This window comes from Macrobrachium nipponense, chromosome 2 (genome assembly GCF_015104395.2).
Source record: "Macrobrachium nipponense isolate FS-2020 chromosome 2, ASM1510439v2, whole genome shotgun sequence".
Lineage (NCBI taxonomy): Eukaryota > Metazoa > Arthropoda > Malacostraca > Decapoda > Palaemonidae > Macrobrachium > Macrobrachium nipponense.
The window spans coordinates 97,612,783-97,632,539 of record NC_087201.1 but is presented as its reverse complement, the minus strand read 5'-3'; the positions used below and the strand labels follow the sequence as shown (position 1 = coordinate 97,632,539).

The 19,757-nt window shown below is 45.7% G+C and overlaps 1 protein-coding gene across 1 annotated transcript in view; it reads right to left on the bottom strand.

The window, feature by feature from the left end:
* Positions 1–5,635: 5,635 nt before the first annotated feature.
* Positions 5,636–19,757, bottom strand: part of LOC135220826 (nucleoside diphosphate-linked moiety X motif 17-like) — a 118,121-nt gene continuing 103,999 nt past the window's right edge. The window contains 2 exon segments of the mRNA XM_064258369.1: positions 5,636–5,936; positions 6,159–6,251. Coding sequence (XP_064114439.1) covers positions 5,813–5,936; positions 6,159–6,251 — 217 coding nt within the window. The 3' untranslated portion in view covers positions 5,636–5,812.

Genomic DNA, 19,757 nt, shown 5'->3' with positions numbered 1-19,757 from the left:
CATTGGGCGATCGCCTTTGCAGCTGCTTTAGAAAAACCTCTCGCTCTGGCCAGCTTTTCGATAGTCTGAACGCAGTCAGACCCAGAGCGGAGAGGTTTCGGTGATATCTTGCGAAGTGGGCTGTCTGAGTAGATCTTTCCTCCAGGGCAAATGTCCTCGGAAAGTCTATGATGAATGACATTACCTCTGTGAACCATTCTTTCGCGGGCCACATCGGGGCGATCAGGGTCAACCGCGTCCCCTCCGATGCCGCGGAACTTCCTTACTACTTCCCCATGATCTTGAATGGCGGGAAGGCATATAAGTCCAGGTTCGTCCAGTCCCAGAGCAGTGCGTCTATCGCGACTGCTCCCGGATCCAACACAGGAGAGCAATAAAGAGGCAACCTCTTTGTTCTCGACGTCGCGAAGAGGTCGACTAACGGACACCCCCACAGTCTCCAGAGCTCTCGACAGACGTCATGGTGCAACGTCCATTCCGTCGGCAGGATCTGATCTTGTCGGCTGAGAAGGTCTGCTCTGACGTTCTGGACTCCCGCGATAAATCTCGTCAGGATCCTTATCCGTCTCGCATCTGCCCACAGCAGAATCTCCCTCGCTAAATAAAACAGAGGACGGGAGTGTAACCTCCCTGCTTCTTTAGGTACGACAGGGCTGTGGTGTTGTCCGAGTTGACTTGGACTACTTTCTCTGCAACCTTTTGTTGGAAGAACTGTAGCGCCAGAAAAACCGCCGCTAGTTCCTTTACATTGATGTGCCAGGACACCTGTTCCCCCTTCCAGGTGCCTGACACTTCCTCCCCTCCCAGTGTTGCTCCCCATCCCGACACCGAAGCGTCGGAAAACAACACTAGGTCGGGCCTCAGAAGCTTTAGGGACAACCCCTCTCGAAACTTCCGAGGATCTAACCCACCATCTTAGATGGTTCTTCACCGATTCGGTGATGAAAAGGGTCGCATCCAGATCCTCTCTGACTCTCCATTCGTCTGCTAAGAAGAACTGGAGAGGTCTGAGGTGTAGTCTTCCCAGGAAACAAACTTTTCCAGCGAGGAAAATGGTTCCCAGCAGACTCATCCATTCCCTCGCCGAGCAAGCTTCCTTCCCCAGGAATGCCGAGACTTTCTCTAAGCCTTGCAGCTGTCGTTCCTGGGACGGAAACGCTCGAAAAGCCACTGAATCCATCTGAATCCCAGATACACGATGGACTGTGTTGGGGTCAGATGCGACTTTTCGAGGTTGACTAGAAGTCCCAGGACTTCGCCAAGGCCAACGTGAAGTGAAGGTCCTTCAGACACCTTTCTTCTGACGATGCTCTGATAAGCCAATCGTCGAGATACAGGGACACTCTTATTCCTGCAGAATGTAACCATCTCGCTACGTTTCTTCATGAGCATGGTAAATACCATCGGAGCCGTGCTTAAACCGAAACAAGGGCTCGGAATTGCCAAAAACTTTGTCCCTTAGCATAACCTCAGAAACTTCCTTGAAAGAGGGTGGATAGGCACGTGAAAGTATGCGTCCTGTAGGTCCAAGGACACCATCCAGTCGGCCCGGTCCTTAAGGCTCCTAGAACCGACTGAGGTGTTTCCATCTTGAATTTTTTATTTTCTTTTCTACGAAAAGATTCAAGCTGCTTACGTCCAAGACTGGACGCCACCGCCCCGCGACTGTTTGGTACCAGGAAAAGCCTGTTGTAGTATCCTGGTGACCCCAGGTCTAGGACCTGCTCCACCGCTCTTTTCGAGATCATTTGTTCCAAAAGATCTAAAAGAACATGCTGTTTTCTCCCCTTGATACGACGGGGAAAGATCTCTGGGAGTCGTTGAAGAGGAGGAGGGTCTACAAAGGGGATCTTGTACCCCTGTTCTACTATCTTGAGGGACCACGCATCTGTATCTCTCTCTCTCCACGCTCCCGCAAAGAAGTTTAGCCTGGCTCCGACAGGCGTCTGAAGGACCTTCTTTTCATTTAGAGGTTTTAGGTTTGAAGGAACCTCTTCCTCTTGCCAGTCCCTCCTCCCTCGAGGAGCAGCTCTCGAGGGAGGAGCGCTCCGAAAGGGTTTAACCTTCCTAGGAGGTCGTCCCGACGACGACGTGATAGGGACTGCAGGGACGTCTAGAAGACTGGGCCAAGAGATCCTGGGTAGCCTTCTCTTGTAGGCTCACTGCCAGGTCCCTTACCATAGCCTGGGGGAAGAGATGGCTCGAAAGAGGTGCAAGAGAAGTTCTGCTTTCTGCGATGCAGAAACAGACTTCGCTGTGAAATTGCATAACAGCGCTCTCTTCTTGAGGAAAGCAGTGCCGAAATGAGACACTAACTCTTCCGAACCATCCCTGACGGCCTTGTCCATGCATGACAACACATTGGACAGCTCCCCCCAGACTCAAAGAATCAGGACTCCTAGATTGAAGATCCAGGGCTCCTAGGCACCAGTTCTAGGAAGTTAAAGACTTCCAGAGTCTTTAAGCAGAACCTCTCATGTGATGGTCTATCTCCGTGGGTGTCCAAGAAATCTTCGCGGACGACAAAAGGGATCTCTTCTGGCGTCTACCAGACTAGCAAAGTCCCCTTGGAAGAGGACGGGATCTTAATTCCTACTTCCGATTGGTCTCATACCAAATGCCGCCTCTCCCACTCAGCCTTGAAGGAGGAAGGGCGAAAGTCGACTTGCCCTGATCCTTCCGACGTTCCATCCAGTCCTGCAATTTCTTAAATGCTCTCTTAGTGGATAAGGAAGTCTTCATCTCCACCACTTCCGAAACCTTGCCCGACTTCGAAGAGGAGAACTGAGAGGGCGGAGACTTAGGAGCTGCAGGCTGGAAATTTTCCCCAAACAAACAAGGAGCGTAAAAGTTGTACCAGCACCTTGTAGTCGGAAACCGACGAAGCTGACGGCTGTTCTTCCTCCACTGAGTCAGCCGGACTACTATGTTCTCCTTCCTCCCGAAGAGGCAAAGGAGATAGAACCTCTGGAGAGGGTGTGTGCCCCACGGGTCTAGCCTTCAACAAAGGCTTCCGAGGAAGACTAACATCCGCTTCCTCAAGGCGACCGACCTTCTGTCGATCTTTAGAGCTCGAACTACGAAGAGCTTCCTGACCTCGCTGCGCGTCAAGAGAGGAAACTCTAAGTCTCTCTCGAGGAGCGTCCTTACGCTTGACGCTCAAGCGTCCAGCTTTCGCTTTCAAAGCGTCCTTCTGAGCGCTCTCAAAAGCCTTCTCCACAGGCAAAGCGTCAAACAAAGCCACCCGACGAGCGTCCTGCCGAGCGTCTTCAAACGCGTCCTCCAAGGCGTCCTGTCGAGCGTCCTCAAAGGCGTCCTGACGCGCGGGCGGAGACAGCGACGAACGAGGAGACAGAGAAGGAGACTGCCTCGTCCTCTTGACAGGCAGTCTAGCGTCCTTCCTTCGCTTAGGCTCAACTGCTGCTGGGCGAGTCTTCCGAGCCATTAAGGTCGCCAATTGGTCTTGAAGCGACGCAAGAATACTCTTCGAAGGTGAAGAACCGAGAGGAGGTGAAGGGCTGCGCCTGCGAAGAAGACGAGGGGCGGGGGACGCCTCGTCCTTCTACAGGAACAGCAACCTGCCTCTCCGAGGCGCGAGAGAAGCGCTTCTCAGCGTCGTCCTCGGACGACGTCCTACCTCTCTTCTGAGGAGGAAACGCGTCATACGACGCAGGCGACGACCGCAACGAGAGCGGAGAGAGGGGACGTAAAGCGTCCTCCCTAGGAAAAGTCCTTTTCAGCGGACGTGAGTCACTCCGAGAGCTCCACCCCTTGCGCGGGGGAGGCGCCTCGGAGGACGAAAAAACAGTCCTTTAGGATGCGAGCCTGAGCACGCTCCTTGGCAGCCTGGGAAGTAGCAACAGGTCCTGCCGAAGGGACGCCAGATCGGTGGGGAGCCCCCGTAACCCTCTTGCGGCTTTCGACATGCCCACTCCCTGAGGTCTGGGAGTCCGACAGAGGTCTAGACCTAGAGGCATTATGGGGCCGATCTGACGCCCCCTCCACAACACTAGGGGCACGATCACACACTTTAGTCGAGCCGTTTTCCAGGGCCAACACTTTAAACTCTAGAGTGCGCAATGACTCTAGAATCAGAGAAAGGGCATTACCTTCTCCAGACACAGAACTAGGGCCCTCAGGCAACACACAGGATTAGGTGAAGCAAATTCTACTGGTGTTAATATAGGCGAAATGTTACTTCCCTTACCTTTCGTAGAACCGCCTTTTAGAGGAAGACCTCCTGATCCTATCGCGTTCTAGCTTACGCCGATAGGATTCATACACCTTCCATTCATCCTCAGTCAAACTTTTGCATTCAATGCAACGATCAACCAGCAAACAAACATGCCCCCTACACCCCATACATACTGTGTGGGGGTCTACCGATGCTTTCGGTAGCCTCACCTTGCAATCACTTCTCACACACACTCTGAAGCTCACTGAACTTGATCCCGACATCACGTTCATACAAAAGCCAATCCAAAACCTCCAAAAACAGTCCACTATCGCGTATGCCAATCCAACAATCAGAGTCAAAACCAAAAGTCAATCCAGATAACTTATAACGAGTTAAATCCAAAAATCCTGCGGAGGTCTGTAAACAGGTGTTTACCGACCGGCGACAGAAAAAATATGAAATAGAAAAATGGGAATGGGTTCCTGATATCCGCCTCCCAGCGGCAGGGAATGGGGTACTACCACCTGGAGCCCGCCCACTGCGTGTGCCGCGAGTTTTGAAATTCTGTCGGACTTCGGAGAATACAGCTATATATATATCTGCCAAGTAAGTCTCATGAACAAAACTTAAAGCACAAGGGGTAGATGCTGACCAATAGGAGAGCAGGACCTTATGGGGTGACTAGCATCAGGAACCAATGGGAGAGCGGGAGGATGGTGGCGAGTTTACTCAGTTGGCGGCGCAGGAGTTTTAAAATTGTTCTCGGTGGTCCGGCGAATCTCGAGACTTTATAGCAACAACCTTTCGTATCTTGAAAACTTTTCGTATGTAGAGCAGTAAAATTTTTCGTATTGGCTTTCGTAACTTGGATTTTTCGTAAGTTGAGCCTTTCGTATCTCGAGGTACTACTGTATTAGTACTGTAGTAATCTTGTAGCTTCTTTAGCTGCCATATTGTTCCCTCATTTTTATCTATCCCCACATAGGTGTAGTATTATGAGGTTGCTATTTTCATAATGGCAAATGTTTGCAGTCTGTTTTAAACACAGTATAGTTGGTCTTATACAAAACAATTTATATATTGGAGATTCATGGCAAGAGAAGTATTTTTCCGCTGCTTACAAAATATTACTGCTTAAGCAGTTTCGTTTACTGCAAGAATGATAGCCAAGAATAAAGAACAGTAAAGGAGATATGGGTTGTTTGGAGTCCTATTACAAAACAGAAGCAGACCTGATTAAATGAAGAAATTGAGAAAGGTAAGACAGTTAATGATTATTGCAAAAAAAAATTAAAATAGTGATGAACTGAGATCTTCTGATAGCTAGCACAAAAGCCAAAGATTTTTGCAGGAATGAAAAAAGTAGCAAAATTATATAATAAATACTTTCATTCATAATTTTCCATGAAATTTGTTGTTTAAGCACAAGTCAAAAACACATGTTGCCTTGGTACCAAGTCATTCACTTGGAAACTTCCTGCTTTCATGAGTATAAATTTGATACCTTGCATATGGTAATTCAAAGACTTGTTTCTGTTCAGTGTCTATGAAGAAAGAACTTTATTACATTACTGCTATTAAGTCGCATTATACAATAAAAAATATATTAATTAATATTTTGCTGTATTGTATATGTCACATCTTATTTTTAAGCTTTTCAGAGGACTCTTTCCCCAAAAATATATTTTTATCATATAGACTCCTTGCTTCTTCTTTATTGCCTGTGAACTGCTTTTCTAGCCACAGTGACAGTGCAAACCTGTAATAAAAACACAATACAAAATAATAATTTTTCTATGTTAAAACTACAAAAGTTAATAATTAAATTTCAGCTTTCAAATCTATAACTTCAAAAATTAACTTTGGCATCTGCATTCAAGTTCACACACATTATACTATAAAAATGTTTAAATATAGTATCAACAAAACTCATCAACTTTGAGCAAAAATTTGTGTTTTTTGGTTAGCTTTCGATACAAACCTACTGCCAGTGCTTATACGTTCCATGTCCATGCCAGGAGAGGGTACTCTGTTAAGCAAAATACTTGAGTCAAGAACTCCTGATGCATGTTCTGAAAGAGAAAGAAAACATCTTTATTCTGAATATCAAAAATAATTTCACTGATATTTACTTATTAACCCTCTTACGCCGATTGGACGTATTAAACGTCGAGATAAAATGTCTCCCGGGTGCCGATTGAACGTATTATACGTCGACATAAAAAAGTTTTTTTGCACTATCATATATCGCATTATTTATATATGATAATGATATTTTTTTAATTTCTCATGGTTCATACTAAACTTCAGGCAATGACAATAAAAGGAGCCAAAAATGAACTCTTAATCTTGAAAACTAAGCGCGCTGTGATTTTTTGAAAAAATTATTTTTTCCGTTTCCGCGCTCACTCCCAGACCGGCCCGGCATACGGGAGACACGGTAAGAGGGTTAATTACTATTGTATAACCAGTGTTCTGGTTTAAATATCTAATGATATTAATAAATAATCGAGGCATTTACTCAGGCTCTGTCGAGCATGATCCAAAAGACTGGATTAGACTGTCATTTGTGGTGAGTTTTACTCGTTATAAATAAGATGGTCAGCAAGAGGGTTCTATTGTAGGCTGACCATTGATTAGCCGAGAAGGAAAATTTACATTGCCGATTGGCTGGTGAGGTTTCTTAGTAAGCAAAAACTTATTGTTGATGGTTCAATGCTGCAGTTTGCCGAGCGGCAGGGCTGGTGTGTGACATCATTCTCTGGTATGAATCCTGTTCTGGTATGACCACTGTAAAACTGGCAGAGGATCTCTTGCCATGCTCAAGAAGGTGCCATAAAAAAACCACGTGAGATGCTCACCATACTAGTAATCACAAGGAATGCAATAGTGGGAATGCAGAAGTAATTGGAAAGGCACCCAACCCAAAAAGCCTATGGCTGCTAGAGGCATTCTCTATACTGCTCAAGAGGTGTTCCTCATGCCTACCTACATAGGCAACCTATTGCTTAAGACCTGCGCCAAACACCGTGAGAAGTGGCATTCCCGAGTAAGAAATACACAATTTCCCAGATTCTGCAAGCTACTGGCAATCCATCAGAATATTTGTCCAGTAATACCAGAGAATGATGTCTCGCACCAGCCCTGCCACTCGGCAAGGCTGCAGCAGCAATACCATCAATGATGTGCCAGAGAAGGCTCCAAAGACAAGGAAGGGAGATGTTTCGAACGGGGCGGCAGAGATGACATCATGGCTAAGAGAGGCGGCTCCTCAGAGGCGACTGGAAGATACGTCATCGATGAGAGTGACATCACGACCTCCCCTCTGAGCGAGGGGGAAAGAGACGCCACTGGTGGAAGAATACACAAAGATGGGCCTCGTGATGACAACAACAGGGCTGACGCCACAGTATCACTCCGAGACAAGGCGGCGGCAGACACCGGCAGAGCAATACAAGATGGCCGACTGCTCCCACCTGTGGAGACGAGGCCTGGAGAGGGGGGATGGCCTGGCTGGACTGGGGAGGGGGGGTGCAAGCCTCCTCGAAATACGCTAGCAACCCCCACAAGGACGGGGTACCCCCCTAACCAGAGCGTCTTCCAAATCGCTGCCATTTTGGACGCCTCCAACTCTGGAAGAGAAGAGAATGATGAAAAAACCTCACCCTTCTTGGGAACCAAAAAACTCCCGAAGAAGAGGGGGCTACATTACAAATAATACCCTGGCAACCTCCGATACTTCCATCGACGAATCAATGGAAAAAAAGGAAAGAAGAAGGGGTAAACAACTACTAGGGGGTGACTACTGCGGAAGATGAAACATGGGAATTAGGAGGTAAAGCCCTCCCAAGAAGGAAGAGTGGAGACTCTCCGACATTCCCTCTTACCATAAAACTTCCTCCACTGCTCCAAAGGCCATGCCCGGCATTCCGTACAAGGATTCGTAATTGTACAAAAATTGGAACGACACCTACTGCAAGTGATATGAGGGTCCGTCTCTGATGAAGCCAAGAAACGAGAACACAGGAATCCAGGAATTCCGAGGCTCCAACGCTGATGTCGAGAAGGAGCAGAAGAAGCTGTAATATAGGTAAAAACAGACACAAACAAACTAAAGGAACGAAACGGGCAAAAAACCAGGAAAAAGGCCAAGAGAGGAAAAAACCCAACTCTCGTCCCAAGGCGGTAAAGAAAGACTGGCGTAGATGTTCGGCGTTTGACCACTCTTCACCCGATCTACGCATGCATTGCCAGATACCAAAGATTCCTTGCTTTCATCTACTTTTTTACCGGATCCAGCTAGGCACTAGAAATTATCCTATTGTTTAAAGACGAGGGTTTGTTCGCGTATGAACAAAACTTTATTACAGCTTCTACATCTGTATCATTATCCAAAATCTTTGCTATGAGCTTGCCTGCATGCCCATGCTTACGCCGCACAGCAGCATACTGTTGACACTACACCAAAATGTGCTCAATTGACAAGGGGCTGTTACAGTGAGCACATTCTGGAGCCTCAGAGCCTTCTAACAAAAATTTATGATTCAGGTGAGAGTGCCCAATTCTCAACCTGCAAAAAACTATCTCACTTCTGTGTTTTTATGGAATGCTGATGACCAGAAGGATACGGTGAGTTGGATAGTTCTATACTTTATTATTTGCAAGAGATGACCATCGGGTCTGCCACTTCTGCCAGATATAAGATTTAATATTTCTATGTAAATCTACGTGGGGAACATTAGGTAAATTAACAGAAATATTAGTGCTGGCAAACTTGGCTTCTGCTTCTGCATGTTCGTTCCCTTGGGGGGCTTTTGAACCTCATCCTTGAAGTTTTGCACTTCCCCAGCCTGGCAGGATAACTGCCTTTCTCCAAGGTTTCCAAACCTGTGTAAGTGGGATCTAGCCTTGGATTTAAAAACCTTACAAAGGCTTACAAGCCTTTGGAAGAAGAATCTACCCAACCTTTTAACTGTGACTGAGTATACTGCTGGTGTGTGATTCTTTTAGAAAGGTTAACAAACTTTAAACATTGTCTAAGAAAGCAATTCATACCTCTCCTAGCAATTGATTCATATGCAACTGTGAGGTTTTCCTCCTGTTACACCTTTCAAACCTTTTACGGCAGTCCACGGTTATTGGCAGGGGTTCCATTCTCGGTAGGGTGCTGGTAAGCAAAATCCGCCACTAACAGAAACTTGGTGATTTAATGGCACTTATGGTGCCAATATCTGCTTAATGGCACCTCCTTCAGGTATGTTATGGCGCCATAAATTGTTGATTACCACCATAAAACCGGATCGCCATTAAACCAAGTCTGCTGATAACCAGGGACTGCCTGTAATGTCAATTTCCGTTTCAGTGTGAATGACCTCATAGGTCCTAGTGCTTGGCCTTCAGCCTAACTTCTATATTCAATTAAATTCACACTATCAATGAAGAGGACATTTTACTTTGTCTTGTTTGACCTATTAGGGGCCCAAGACTTCACGGAGAACATTTCTGTACTTAAACTCTCCATAGGCCAACAGAAGAGATATACCTCAGACCAAGGTCTCCTACTGACAGAGTACTAGTCCTGAGAACCTCCAGGAATGTGAAAAATGATGAAGCCAAAGAGGAAAGAATGTGACCAAGAAATAAGAGCCCTCTCCACCTCTGTACTTCTAAATTTTAACAACTTGATTCCTATTTTACTGGTCATACTAATCTTCCTTAACACTTTCTAATTATGTTATGTCATTAATAAAAAGTTGAATTTGTATTCACTGGGACAAGTTGTTGCAGTCCTCTGAACGAGGAAGTTAGACTCAACATCATTCACTTCACTTTCACCTTATTCAGTTTACTGTCAGGACATGCAAACTTACAGGGATTTTAGCAATTGTCTCATACATAGTAAATATTTTTCTGGGCTTGACTGTGTCGGCCTGTGAAATGGTTCCTTTGATACTATTTCTGAAGAATAAATATTGCTATTCATCCTAGAGAAAAAAGAAACAATATAATGCCAAGATAAATGGCTCGCTCACTTCTTATAGAAGTGTCGGTATAGTAAGGAGCGAGTGGAATCACTACCAGAGGTCCCTTGCCATTTAGCTTCTTCCTTCGACAAAACCCCGAACTACGGAGGAGCCGTGCTACAGCTCCCGGTCTACTACTACCGTGAGCGCCTCCGACGCCTGAGACGTCATTCCTTTCGATAGCGCGCGTTACACCAACGTTAAATTTTTTCGGTGCTGTGTTTCGCTCTATTTGGATTTATTTGGATTTATTTTCAAGATGTCTTCAACTTCTGCTTCTAAGTTAAGTACTGTTTGGGTTACTGATCTCATTTTATGATAGATCTTCGTGTTTTATACATATTCGGAGCCTTACGGCGGTATGTCCCCTCGACCGCATGGCGGTACGGGTTATCTCTTTCGGTCTTCCATACCGTTAGAGATTTCCCTTTTTTTCTCAGTACTTTAGATATGGTTACTTATACATAGTCTCTATATCTTTATGCAGTTAGTTTTTTAGTTAGGCCTCCACGGGGCACGCTCCGACCGCACGTTTCGGACCTTAGTCTAGCTACGCCTTACATTGTTAGGAGTTTTATCAGTCACGATTGAGAGTCATATCATCTTAATTATTCTGATGTTCTCTCTTTCCTTCTCTAGTTCCTGATTACCTTTAATAATATTATAGGTACTAGGTTGGCTAACATACACCATGCTTCGGTATGGCGATTAGCTTCCCTGTTATAATTTATTTTACCGTTAAGTTAGGCTTTCATACCCCAATTGTCGATTGGTGATTAGCCTGCCCGCCGTTTTCTTGAACTAGAGGTTAAATTAGGCTAACATACCCCTTTCTTCGGATCGGCGATTAACCTAATTTTCTGTTTGCTTAGCTTCGTGTTCCCCGTGTTAGTCTAGCTTTAAGATATCGCTTAATTTTATTTGATTGATTATTATAAATAATCCTATTTATATCAGTGATATTGATGTTGTTCCGACGGTTCTTCCCCACCTCGTATCTTTCACCTGGCTGGGAAGACCACCGGTTTATCACGGTGAGCCACCCGGTTACGGGGTCCCCCTCCCGTCCCCCCATTCCCCCCCTCCCTCCATACCTTGCCATCCACGTCGATGGGTGATGACTCGTTTCTCACAGCTAGCGTCCGAGTCTGCATGAGAGGGGGTGACTCACGGGACTGGTGGGGATCTCCCTCCCCTACTGGTACTCTCACTCGTCACGTGCCTCGGGGGCTCGGGACCTCCCCCCTTCTTCTCCGTCCTTAACTGGCCGCTCAGGGGAGGCTCCCCTACCCCACATTCTTCCCTACTCTTTCCCCCTCAGTTCAGTCCGGCAGGTGTCTATCCGCCGCTACCGAACATAGAGAGGGGGGGGAGGAATCACTGGGTTTCCTATCCACTTAGGATAGTTCACACGAGCACTTACTGATATAAGGGGTTTTTATTTGTTTTATTTTGTGTTATTTAATGTTATGAATCTTTTGCGTTACTGCGGGGGTTTTTTATTTCGCCTCTCGTACTATCCCTTGCTTCGTTAGAAGTTTGACATTGCTCACTCAATATTAATTAACTCCGGGCCATACGGAGAACTCCGGGCCCTACGGAGTCTATTTTTAGTCATATGACAAGTGAGCTTAGGCGGAGGCAGAGACTTTCTTCCCCCCTCGTAATTTTTCTACGTAATATTCATACGTAGATCTCTATCCGTCGGTCCTACTCCGCACCCACGGATAGTTTGCATATTATTCCACCGGAGGTTGGTCATTGGTACTCATGTATCCTTTGACTTACAGATGTTGTGCCAGAGATTGGGGCAGTGCCATCCTCCCAGAACCTATGCGGCCATATAGTATGCCGTTCTCAATGCAGGATGTGCAGTGAAAGTGGAGGATTTTATCGTTTTGGCATCATGAAGCTTGCCAAAACCTGCTACTTGCTAGTAGGAGATGCCTCACTAGTAGTAAGTTTCTAGCGCTTTCTTCATTCATTCGTCACCTGGAATACTTGTTGTTATATTATACCTTTCACATATGAGACACATATTCATATAATCTCAACACAACAGACATTCCTCCCCTATCCTCTCCCTAACTCTAGACCCTTTTTTACAGGGTTCTGATAAGAAGAAAAGAAGAAAGCTTTGTCGACTCTCAAAGCTTGGGTAGGGGGTTTTGGCCGGAATTCTAAGGGCCGCCCCCCCCTACATTCTTACCCAGGATATGGCGGACCTAATATTCCCAGGAGCCAAGAAAGGATCAGTGGTGGACCCGATAGCGGCCGCCCCTTTGCTGGCCGACCTTCAAGTCCATGATCTCCCTACAGGAGGGGGATTTTCCCAGAGGACGTTGCAGAAGACGTTGCGGCAATGAACCTCGACGTTGAACCCATGGCTATTGACTCCATGGGTACAGGTAAGGGTTGTAGTAGGGGTAGCATCCTGTGGGTTCTCAGGGCCCTTTCCTGAATTCCCTTTCTCCATCACCTTCTACTGAATCCTTCTACTTCCACTTCTTTCCGGGGGCTTCACTGAAGAGCAGCGGTCTGTCCGTCCTAAGGCTACTTCAGTGATCCCCAAGGCTAAGATGACCGAGGAGAAATTAAAAAGTCTCTCCCCAAGAAATCGGTCATCCTGACAGACACTATAACTCCGGCTCACACCCCGGATCAGTTAGGTCAAGGGAGGCCTCTTCCTCTGCGTCGAGGTCCCCCAAACATAGATCACGTAGGATCGGGCTCAAGTCCCTCTTTTTTGATCCCGAATCCTTTTCGGCTAACATTCTGGAGCAGGTGGGAGTGATCGTAGGGGCCTTGGTTGACAACAAGGTCGGCTCGGTGCTCTCCCAGCTCTCCAGTTCTGTTACGTCTTCCGGCCAGTCGATCCAATCGCTGGCGGAACGGCTGGCCGCTCAGGAGAATGCCATCGCCGGGATCCAAACCTCGATTGCGGCAGGTTCCCCTCTATCTGTGCCACCTTCTCTCTTCCAATGCCAGATTCCAGCCAACTGCCGGAAATTCAAGGCGGCCACCCAAAAAATTGGAGGATCGCTTCGTATGCCCCGTTTGTCAACGGAATGTTGACAATCGAAGGCATAGGAACTCGAAGGCGTGAGGATTCGAGTTCCACCCCAGAGACCTTCAACCACCATTCATGGCTACGTCCGACTAACGGAAGCAGCGATGATGAGAGAGGACAAGGTTCCCAAGGAAACAGTGATCCTTCCGATGGGAACAGGCACAGCAGACTCAATGAGAAGTCTGGAAGAATGGGGGTGTGAAAACACCCGCATCACAGCCTTTAGGAGTCCTTTCACCATTTTTACTCCGGTGGAAGGGACTCCGCTACCACTGACCCTTAAGGTAGTGGAAGCAACCTTTCAGGCCGCCCTGAAAGACGAGCCCCTGCCTCAAACTACGAGAGACGGAACCCACCTCTCTCTTAGTCCCAGGCTCGAGACGTACTTCGAAGGGGCAGTTCCTACTTTCTCAGTAGGAAAACTAAAGGCGGACTGTGCCACCTCTCTCTTTAGTGAGAGACTCCCCAGGTTGTCGGACTCTCCATCCAGATGGAGTACGACGCCCGGACTAGGCTCGCGAGATCCCTTTCCTCCATGACTATGGCGGAGATGACGGCTCTTGTATACCAACAAGAGCCGTTATTTAAAGTTTTGGCTAAAGGTCTGCTGCACACCATGCAGTGTGACCTTTACGACTTCCTCATAGCCAGGAGAAATTGTAGGAAGCACGTTTCTGGCGGAAGCTACTATCCGCCATGAACCGAATAAACTGATTGCTTCCTCAATTTGGGGAACGGACCTCTTTCCAGCACCAGTAGTAGCAGAAGTCCTTCATGTGGCTTCTAAGGTCAACCATTGCCTCAAAGTCAGGTGGGGACTGGTAGCAAACGCGGAGGCAGGAATCTTCTGGTCCTAACCCAAGGAACAAGAAGAAACCAAGGAAGTTCTCTCCTTCCAGCCTTCTCAACAAACGTTGGTTCAGGCAGTCCCAGCATCACAAGGGCAACCATCGTCGAAGGGTCAACAACAATACCTTGTTCTGACCCCTCAGTCCCAGCAATCTCAACCCTCCACTTCCTTTGCTGTCTCGCCAGCCTACAATTCCAACTATGAAAGCCAGAACTTTCAGGCTTTCAATAGGTTTGCGAGAGGCAGTAGAGCAAGAGGTGCCTCTCGATTCAGAGGATCCGGCAGGGCTGCTAACAGGGGAAGAGGTTTCCGAGGAGCAAGAGGTGGCCGCCCTCGGCAAAACCAGCAGTGAGCAAGTGGAAAGAATCCCAAGGTAGGAGGGAGGCTGTACCTCTTCCGCCAGCGGTGGGGGTTCAGCCCTTGGGCTCAAAGTATAGTAACAAAGGGACTAGGTTGGAGTTGGCTAGAGGGCCCTCCTCCAACCAACAGATTCTATCAAGCACCAACAACGGAATTGGTAGAGTATACCGAAGACCTCCTTCTCAAAGGAGTAGTCTCAAGAGTCAACAATTAAAATTTCAAGGACGCTTGTTCAGCGTGCCAAAGAAAGACCTCGGTAAACGAAGAATCATCTTAGACTTGTCCCATCTGAACTTATTCATTCATTGCGACAAGTTCAGGATGCTGACCGTTTCGCAGGTACGGACCTTACTTCCCCGTGGGGCCGTCACAACCTCTATAGATCTTACATATGCCTACTATCATGTTCCCATAAGCCAGACACTTCCGTCCATTCCTAGGCTTCAAATAGGCACAGATCCTACTCCTTCAAGGTAATGCCCATTCGGGCTGGGCTCAAAACATAGCCCCCAGGAATCTTCAACCAAATTGGCGGAAAAGCAGTAGTGCAAGAGCTAAGGAAACAGGGAATAATGTTAGTGGCTTATCTGGACGATTGGCTTAGTTTGGGCAAGGAACCCCAAAGAATGCAAAGAAGCAACCGGTCAAGAGTGATCAAATTCCTGGAACATTTAGGTTTTCAAATAAACAAAACCAAGTCCAGACTAACACCGGAATCTCGATTCCAGTGGTTAGGCCTTCAGTGGGACTTACAATCGCACACTATCAATTCCGTCGTTGAAAAGGAAAGAAATTGCAAGAGCTACAAAACAATTTCTCAAACGACAACAAACATCCAGGAGGTGCCAGGAGAGGATCCTGGGCTAACTCCAGTTTGCATCAGTCACAGACGTTCTGCTCAGAGCCAAACTCAAAGATATAACAGAGTATGGCGCTCAAGAGCGAATTGCAGATCACGGACAAAACTAGCCTTTATCCCAGCAATCTTACGGAAAACAACGTCTCCGCCCCTGGACGGAGACAAAGAACCTTTCAAAAGCAATTCCTCTACAGTTTCCCCCTCCATCATTAGTGATCCACACAGACGCCTCACTAACAGGGTGGGAGGATACTCCCAGTACGAAAAAGTTCAAGGAACTTGGTTGTTAACATTCCGCCAGCTACATATCAATGTACTGGAGCCATGGCAGTATTCCTCACACTGAAACGACTCCGTCCGCCCAAGAACTCTCATTTCAAATTAGTTCTGGACAGTGCAGTAGTAGTACACTGCATCAACAGGGGCGGATCCAAGTCAAGCCACTTGAACCATGTCATGATAGCCATCTTTTCTCTGGCATGCAAAAAACAAATGGCACCTGTCAGCCACTCACCTGGCAGGAGTCAAGAACGTAGTAGCAGACGCTCTATCACGCTCCGCTCCGTTGGAATCGGAGTGGGGACACTGGACAGGAGTTCATTCAATTGGATCAGTCTACAAGTCCCCGGACTCAAGTAGACCTCTTCGCCACGGAGTCAAACCACAAACTCCCTTGTTACGTGGCACCCAACCTCGATCCTCTAGCATACGCTACGGATGCAATGATCCTCGATTGGAACGAATGGAAGAATATTTACCTCTTCCCTCCGGTGAACCTTCTCTGAAAGTTTTAGACAAACTCAGGACATTCAAAGGCCAAGTAGCTCTAGTAGCTCCCAACTGGCCCAAGAGCAATTGGTTCCCTCTACTCCTAGAGTTGAGACTCCGACCACTACGGATTCCCAACCCCAAACTAACCCAGTTAGTGCAAACTCAGACTGTGTCCGCTTCCTCAAGATTCAGAAAACCCTAACTTTATGGATTTTCTGAAATTCGCAGCCATGAGGAATGCAGAAATTGATCCCAGAATATCTCATTCTTGGAATCAGATAAAAGAGAATCTACTCTCCGACAATATGATTCATCTGTCAAGAAACTAGCAGAGTTCCTTAAGTTTCTCAAGTCATGACAACGAACCTAGCCATAACTTTCTTCAGATCATTGTTTTTGAGAAAGGCTTAGCAGCAAGCACTATCACTACGACCAAATCAGCTCTTAAAAAGATCTTCCAATTTGGTTTGTTTTAGCATAGACCTTACGGATTCGTACTTTACGTCCATACCAAAAGCTTGTGCTAGATTAAGACCATCAACGAGACCTAAATCAGTCTCTTGGTTCTTAAATGATGTCCTCAAACTGGCCTCGGACATTAACAATGACTCTTGCAATTATATATCCCTCCTGAGGAAAACCCTATTCTTATTAAGTTTAGCCTCCGGAGCTAAAGAATATCAGAACTGTCAGCTTTATCAAGGGAACCAGGCCACATTGAGTTCCTCCCCTCAGGGGAAGTCCTCTTATCCCCAGATCGCCATTTTCTAGCCAAAAATGAAGACCCACAGGACAGATGGTCCTCGTGGAAAAATCCTACCACTACCTCAAGACATTTCCCTTTGTCCTGTCAACTCATTAAGAGCCTACCTAAGCAGAACAACTCTGAAATCTTCAGGCCCATTGTTCATTAGGAAGGAGGTGGTACTTTATCCCTAAAAGGGATCAGGCAACAAAATTTTATACTTCATTAAACAGGCCAATCCAGAGTCCTTTCCTCGGGCCCACGATGTTAGGGCGGTGGCCACATCTATTAATTATTTCCAACACATGAATTTTGACGATCTTAAGAAGTATACAGGCTGGAAATCTCCGACAGTTTTCAAACGGCACTACCTAAAACCCTTAGAAGCCCTCAAATTTCCAGCAGTGGCAGCTGGAAACACAGTTTCTCCTGATTCTTAATTTTTACTATAACTTCTTGTAGCCTTCCCTTCTACCTGCCCCATTGCACCCTTACTTAGTTTAGTCGCCTCCATGTATTGGTTACCTTGAGTTTGCTTTTGTTCATCATTCTAATCGGATTCAGTTCCATTCTTTTGTATATATCAACTTATATCTTGTCTTTGCCTAACCTGTATTGTTATTGTTTGTTGTTAGGCTAACTAATTTTAAGTGATAACCCGTGTTTTAGGGCTTATACTTCCCTTAGGTAAGACTGTAATTTTAGTTGATTATTATACTATTAACCTTACAAGTGTTTAACTTTACCTTCTTAATTTATCTGTACTGTTCCTCAAGCTTTGGTGTTTGGCATTCTCTGGTACTATTTCACAGGCCGACACAGGTCAAGCCCAGAAAAGGGATTTTTGAACGAAGGAAAAATCTATTCTTTTTGGGCAACGACCTGTGTCGCCCTGTGAAACCCCACCCTGTAGTTAGATTATCCTCACCCAGCTTACCCCAAGCTTGGAGGCTATCTTCAGGAATGACGTCTCAGGCGTCGGAGGCGCTCACGGTAGTAGTAGACCGGGAGCTGTAGCACGGCTCCTCCGTAGTTCGGGGTTTTGTCGAAGGAAGAAGCTAAATGGCAAGGGACCTCTGGTAGTGATTCCACTCGCTCCTTACTATACCGACACTTCTATAGAAGTGAGCGAGCCATTTATCTGGCATTATATTGTTTCTTTTTTCTCTAGGATGAATAGCAATATTTATTCTTCAGAAATAGTATCAAAGGAACCATTTCACAGGGCGACACAGGTCGTGCCCAGAAATAGATTTTTTCCTTCGTCAAAATCCCTTTAATTCTCTTCCAATCTGAAAAGATTCCCACTTACTGGAATACAAGCACCTTACTTTAACATACTTTGGTTTTTACCCTACTATGTTAAAACCTACATCTCTTGACCTTAGGACATTTACAGTGTATCACTGAAGTAGCAATTCTAGTATTTGAATGGTTGTGATGAAACAAAATGTTTCAATAACAAATTGTTTTCTTAAAAAACGCATTAACCATAGGAGGGCCCTTTTCCCATCCTCTTAAATTCTCACTGACACTCGTAGCTTACATGATTTGGTGGACTGACCTTACCTTACAGACCTTGCATCTTGTTTGTGTTGCCCCAGGTCCCTCAGTGTGAGGCACCTCTAATGTCTACGGGAGAGTTGCTAGTAATCTTCGGTATATTTTGCATCTTCCAATCTTGGATGGTCTGGGATGCAGCTTAGATATTTGTCGAGCTTATTCTTAAAACACATCTGATATATTCCTCAGATGAGCTGGCAATGCATTGAATAGACGTAGTGGATAATGTCCTGTGTGCTTTCCTTTATTTTTTCCTGGTATAGTTTTGGGCACTATTAATCTACCTCTGCTTGCTCTTTTCTGATATTTTTAGCTCCATGATGTTTTCGGCTGTCCTTCTATCTGTTTCCATGCCTGAATTATCAATAAGCGTTCTCTTCTCCTTTCTAGACTATATAATTTTAAGGACTGTAGTCTTTCCCAGTAGTCAAGATACTTAATAACTACTTCTATTCTAGCTGTAAATGACCTTTGTACACCCTCTATTTTTGCAATATCCTTTTGATAGTGTGGGTACCATATCATATTGCAATATTCAAGTGGACTACGAACATATGTTTTATAAAGCATAATCATGTGTTCAGCTTTTCTTGTTTTGAAGTGCCGTAACAACATTCCCATTTTTTGCTTACATTTTGCTAATAGAATTGCTATTTGATCATTGCATAACATGTTCTTATTCATCATCACACCAAGGTCTTTAACTGCTTCCTTATTTGTGATTGTCTCATTATTAGGTCCCCTATATGCAATATAGCTTTCCTTCTCCTGTCTCCATAATTTATTGATCAAATTTAATCAGAGTTAAATACCATCCTATTTCCACTCGCCCAATCATATACTTTGTTAAGGTCTCTATTGTAGAGTGCTCCTATCTTCATCACAAGTAATTTCTCTACTTATTCTTGTGTCATCGGTGAAACCACTCACTACCGAGTCCTTAACATTACTGTCTATGTCTGCAATCATAATAACAAACAGTAACGCAGCTAACACCGTACCTTGTGGCACACCGGATATACCTTAGCTTCATCCGATTTCTCATCGTTTGCAATAATGTTTTCTGTTGTGTAAAAATTCTTTTAACCATCTTCCTACTTTATCCACTATATTATGTTTTCTATTTTCTTCGCTAATATATTATGGTTACCTTGTCAAAAGCTTTTGCAAAATCTAGATAAACCACATCTGTTTCATTTCCGCTTTTCATATTTTTGTATATGTTCTCACGGTGGACTAACAGTTGGGTTGTGTTACCTTTTCTGGGTACGAAACCATGTTGTCCTATATTAACCCTCTTATGCCGAAGTGGTATAATAAAAAATTGTCTCCCGTATGC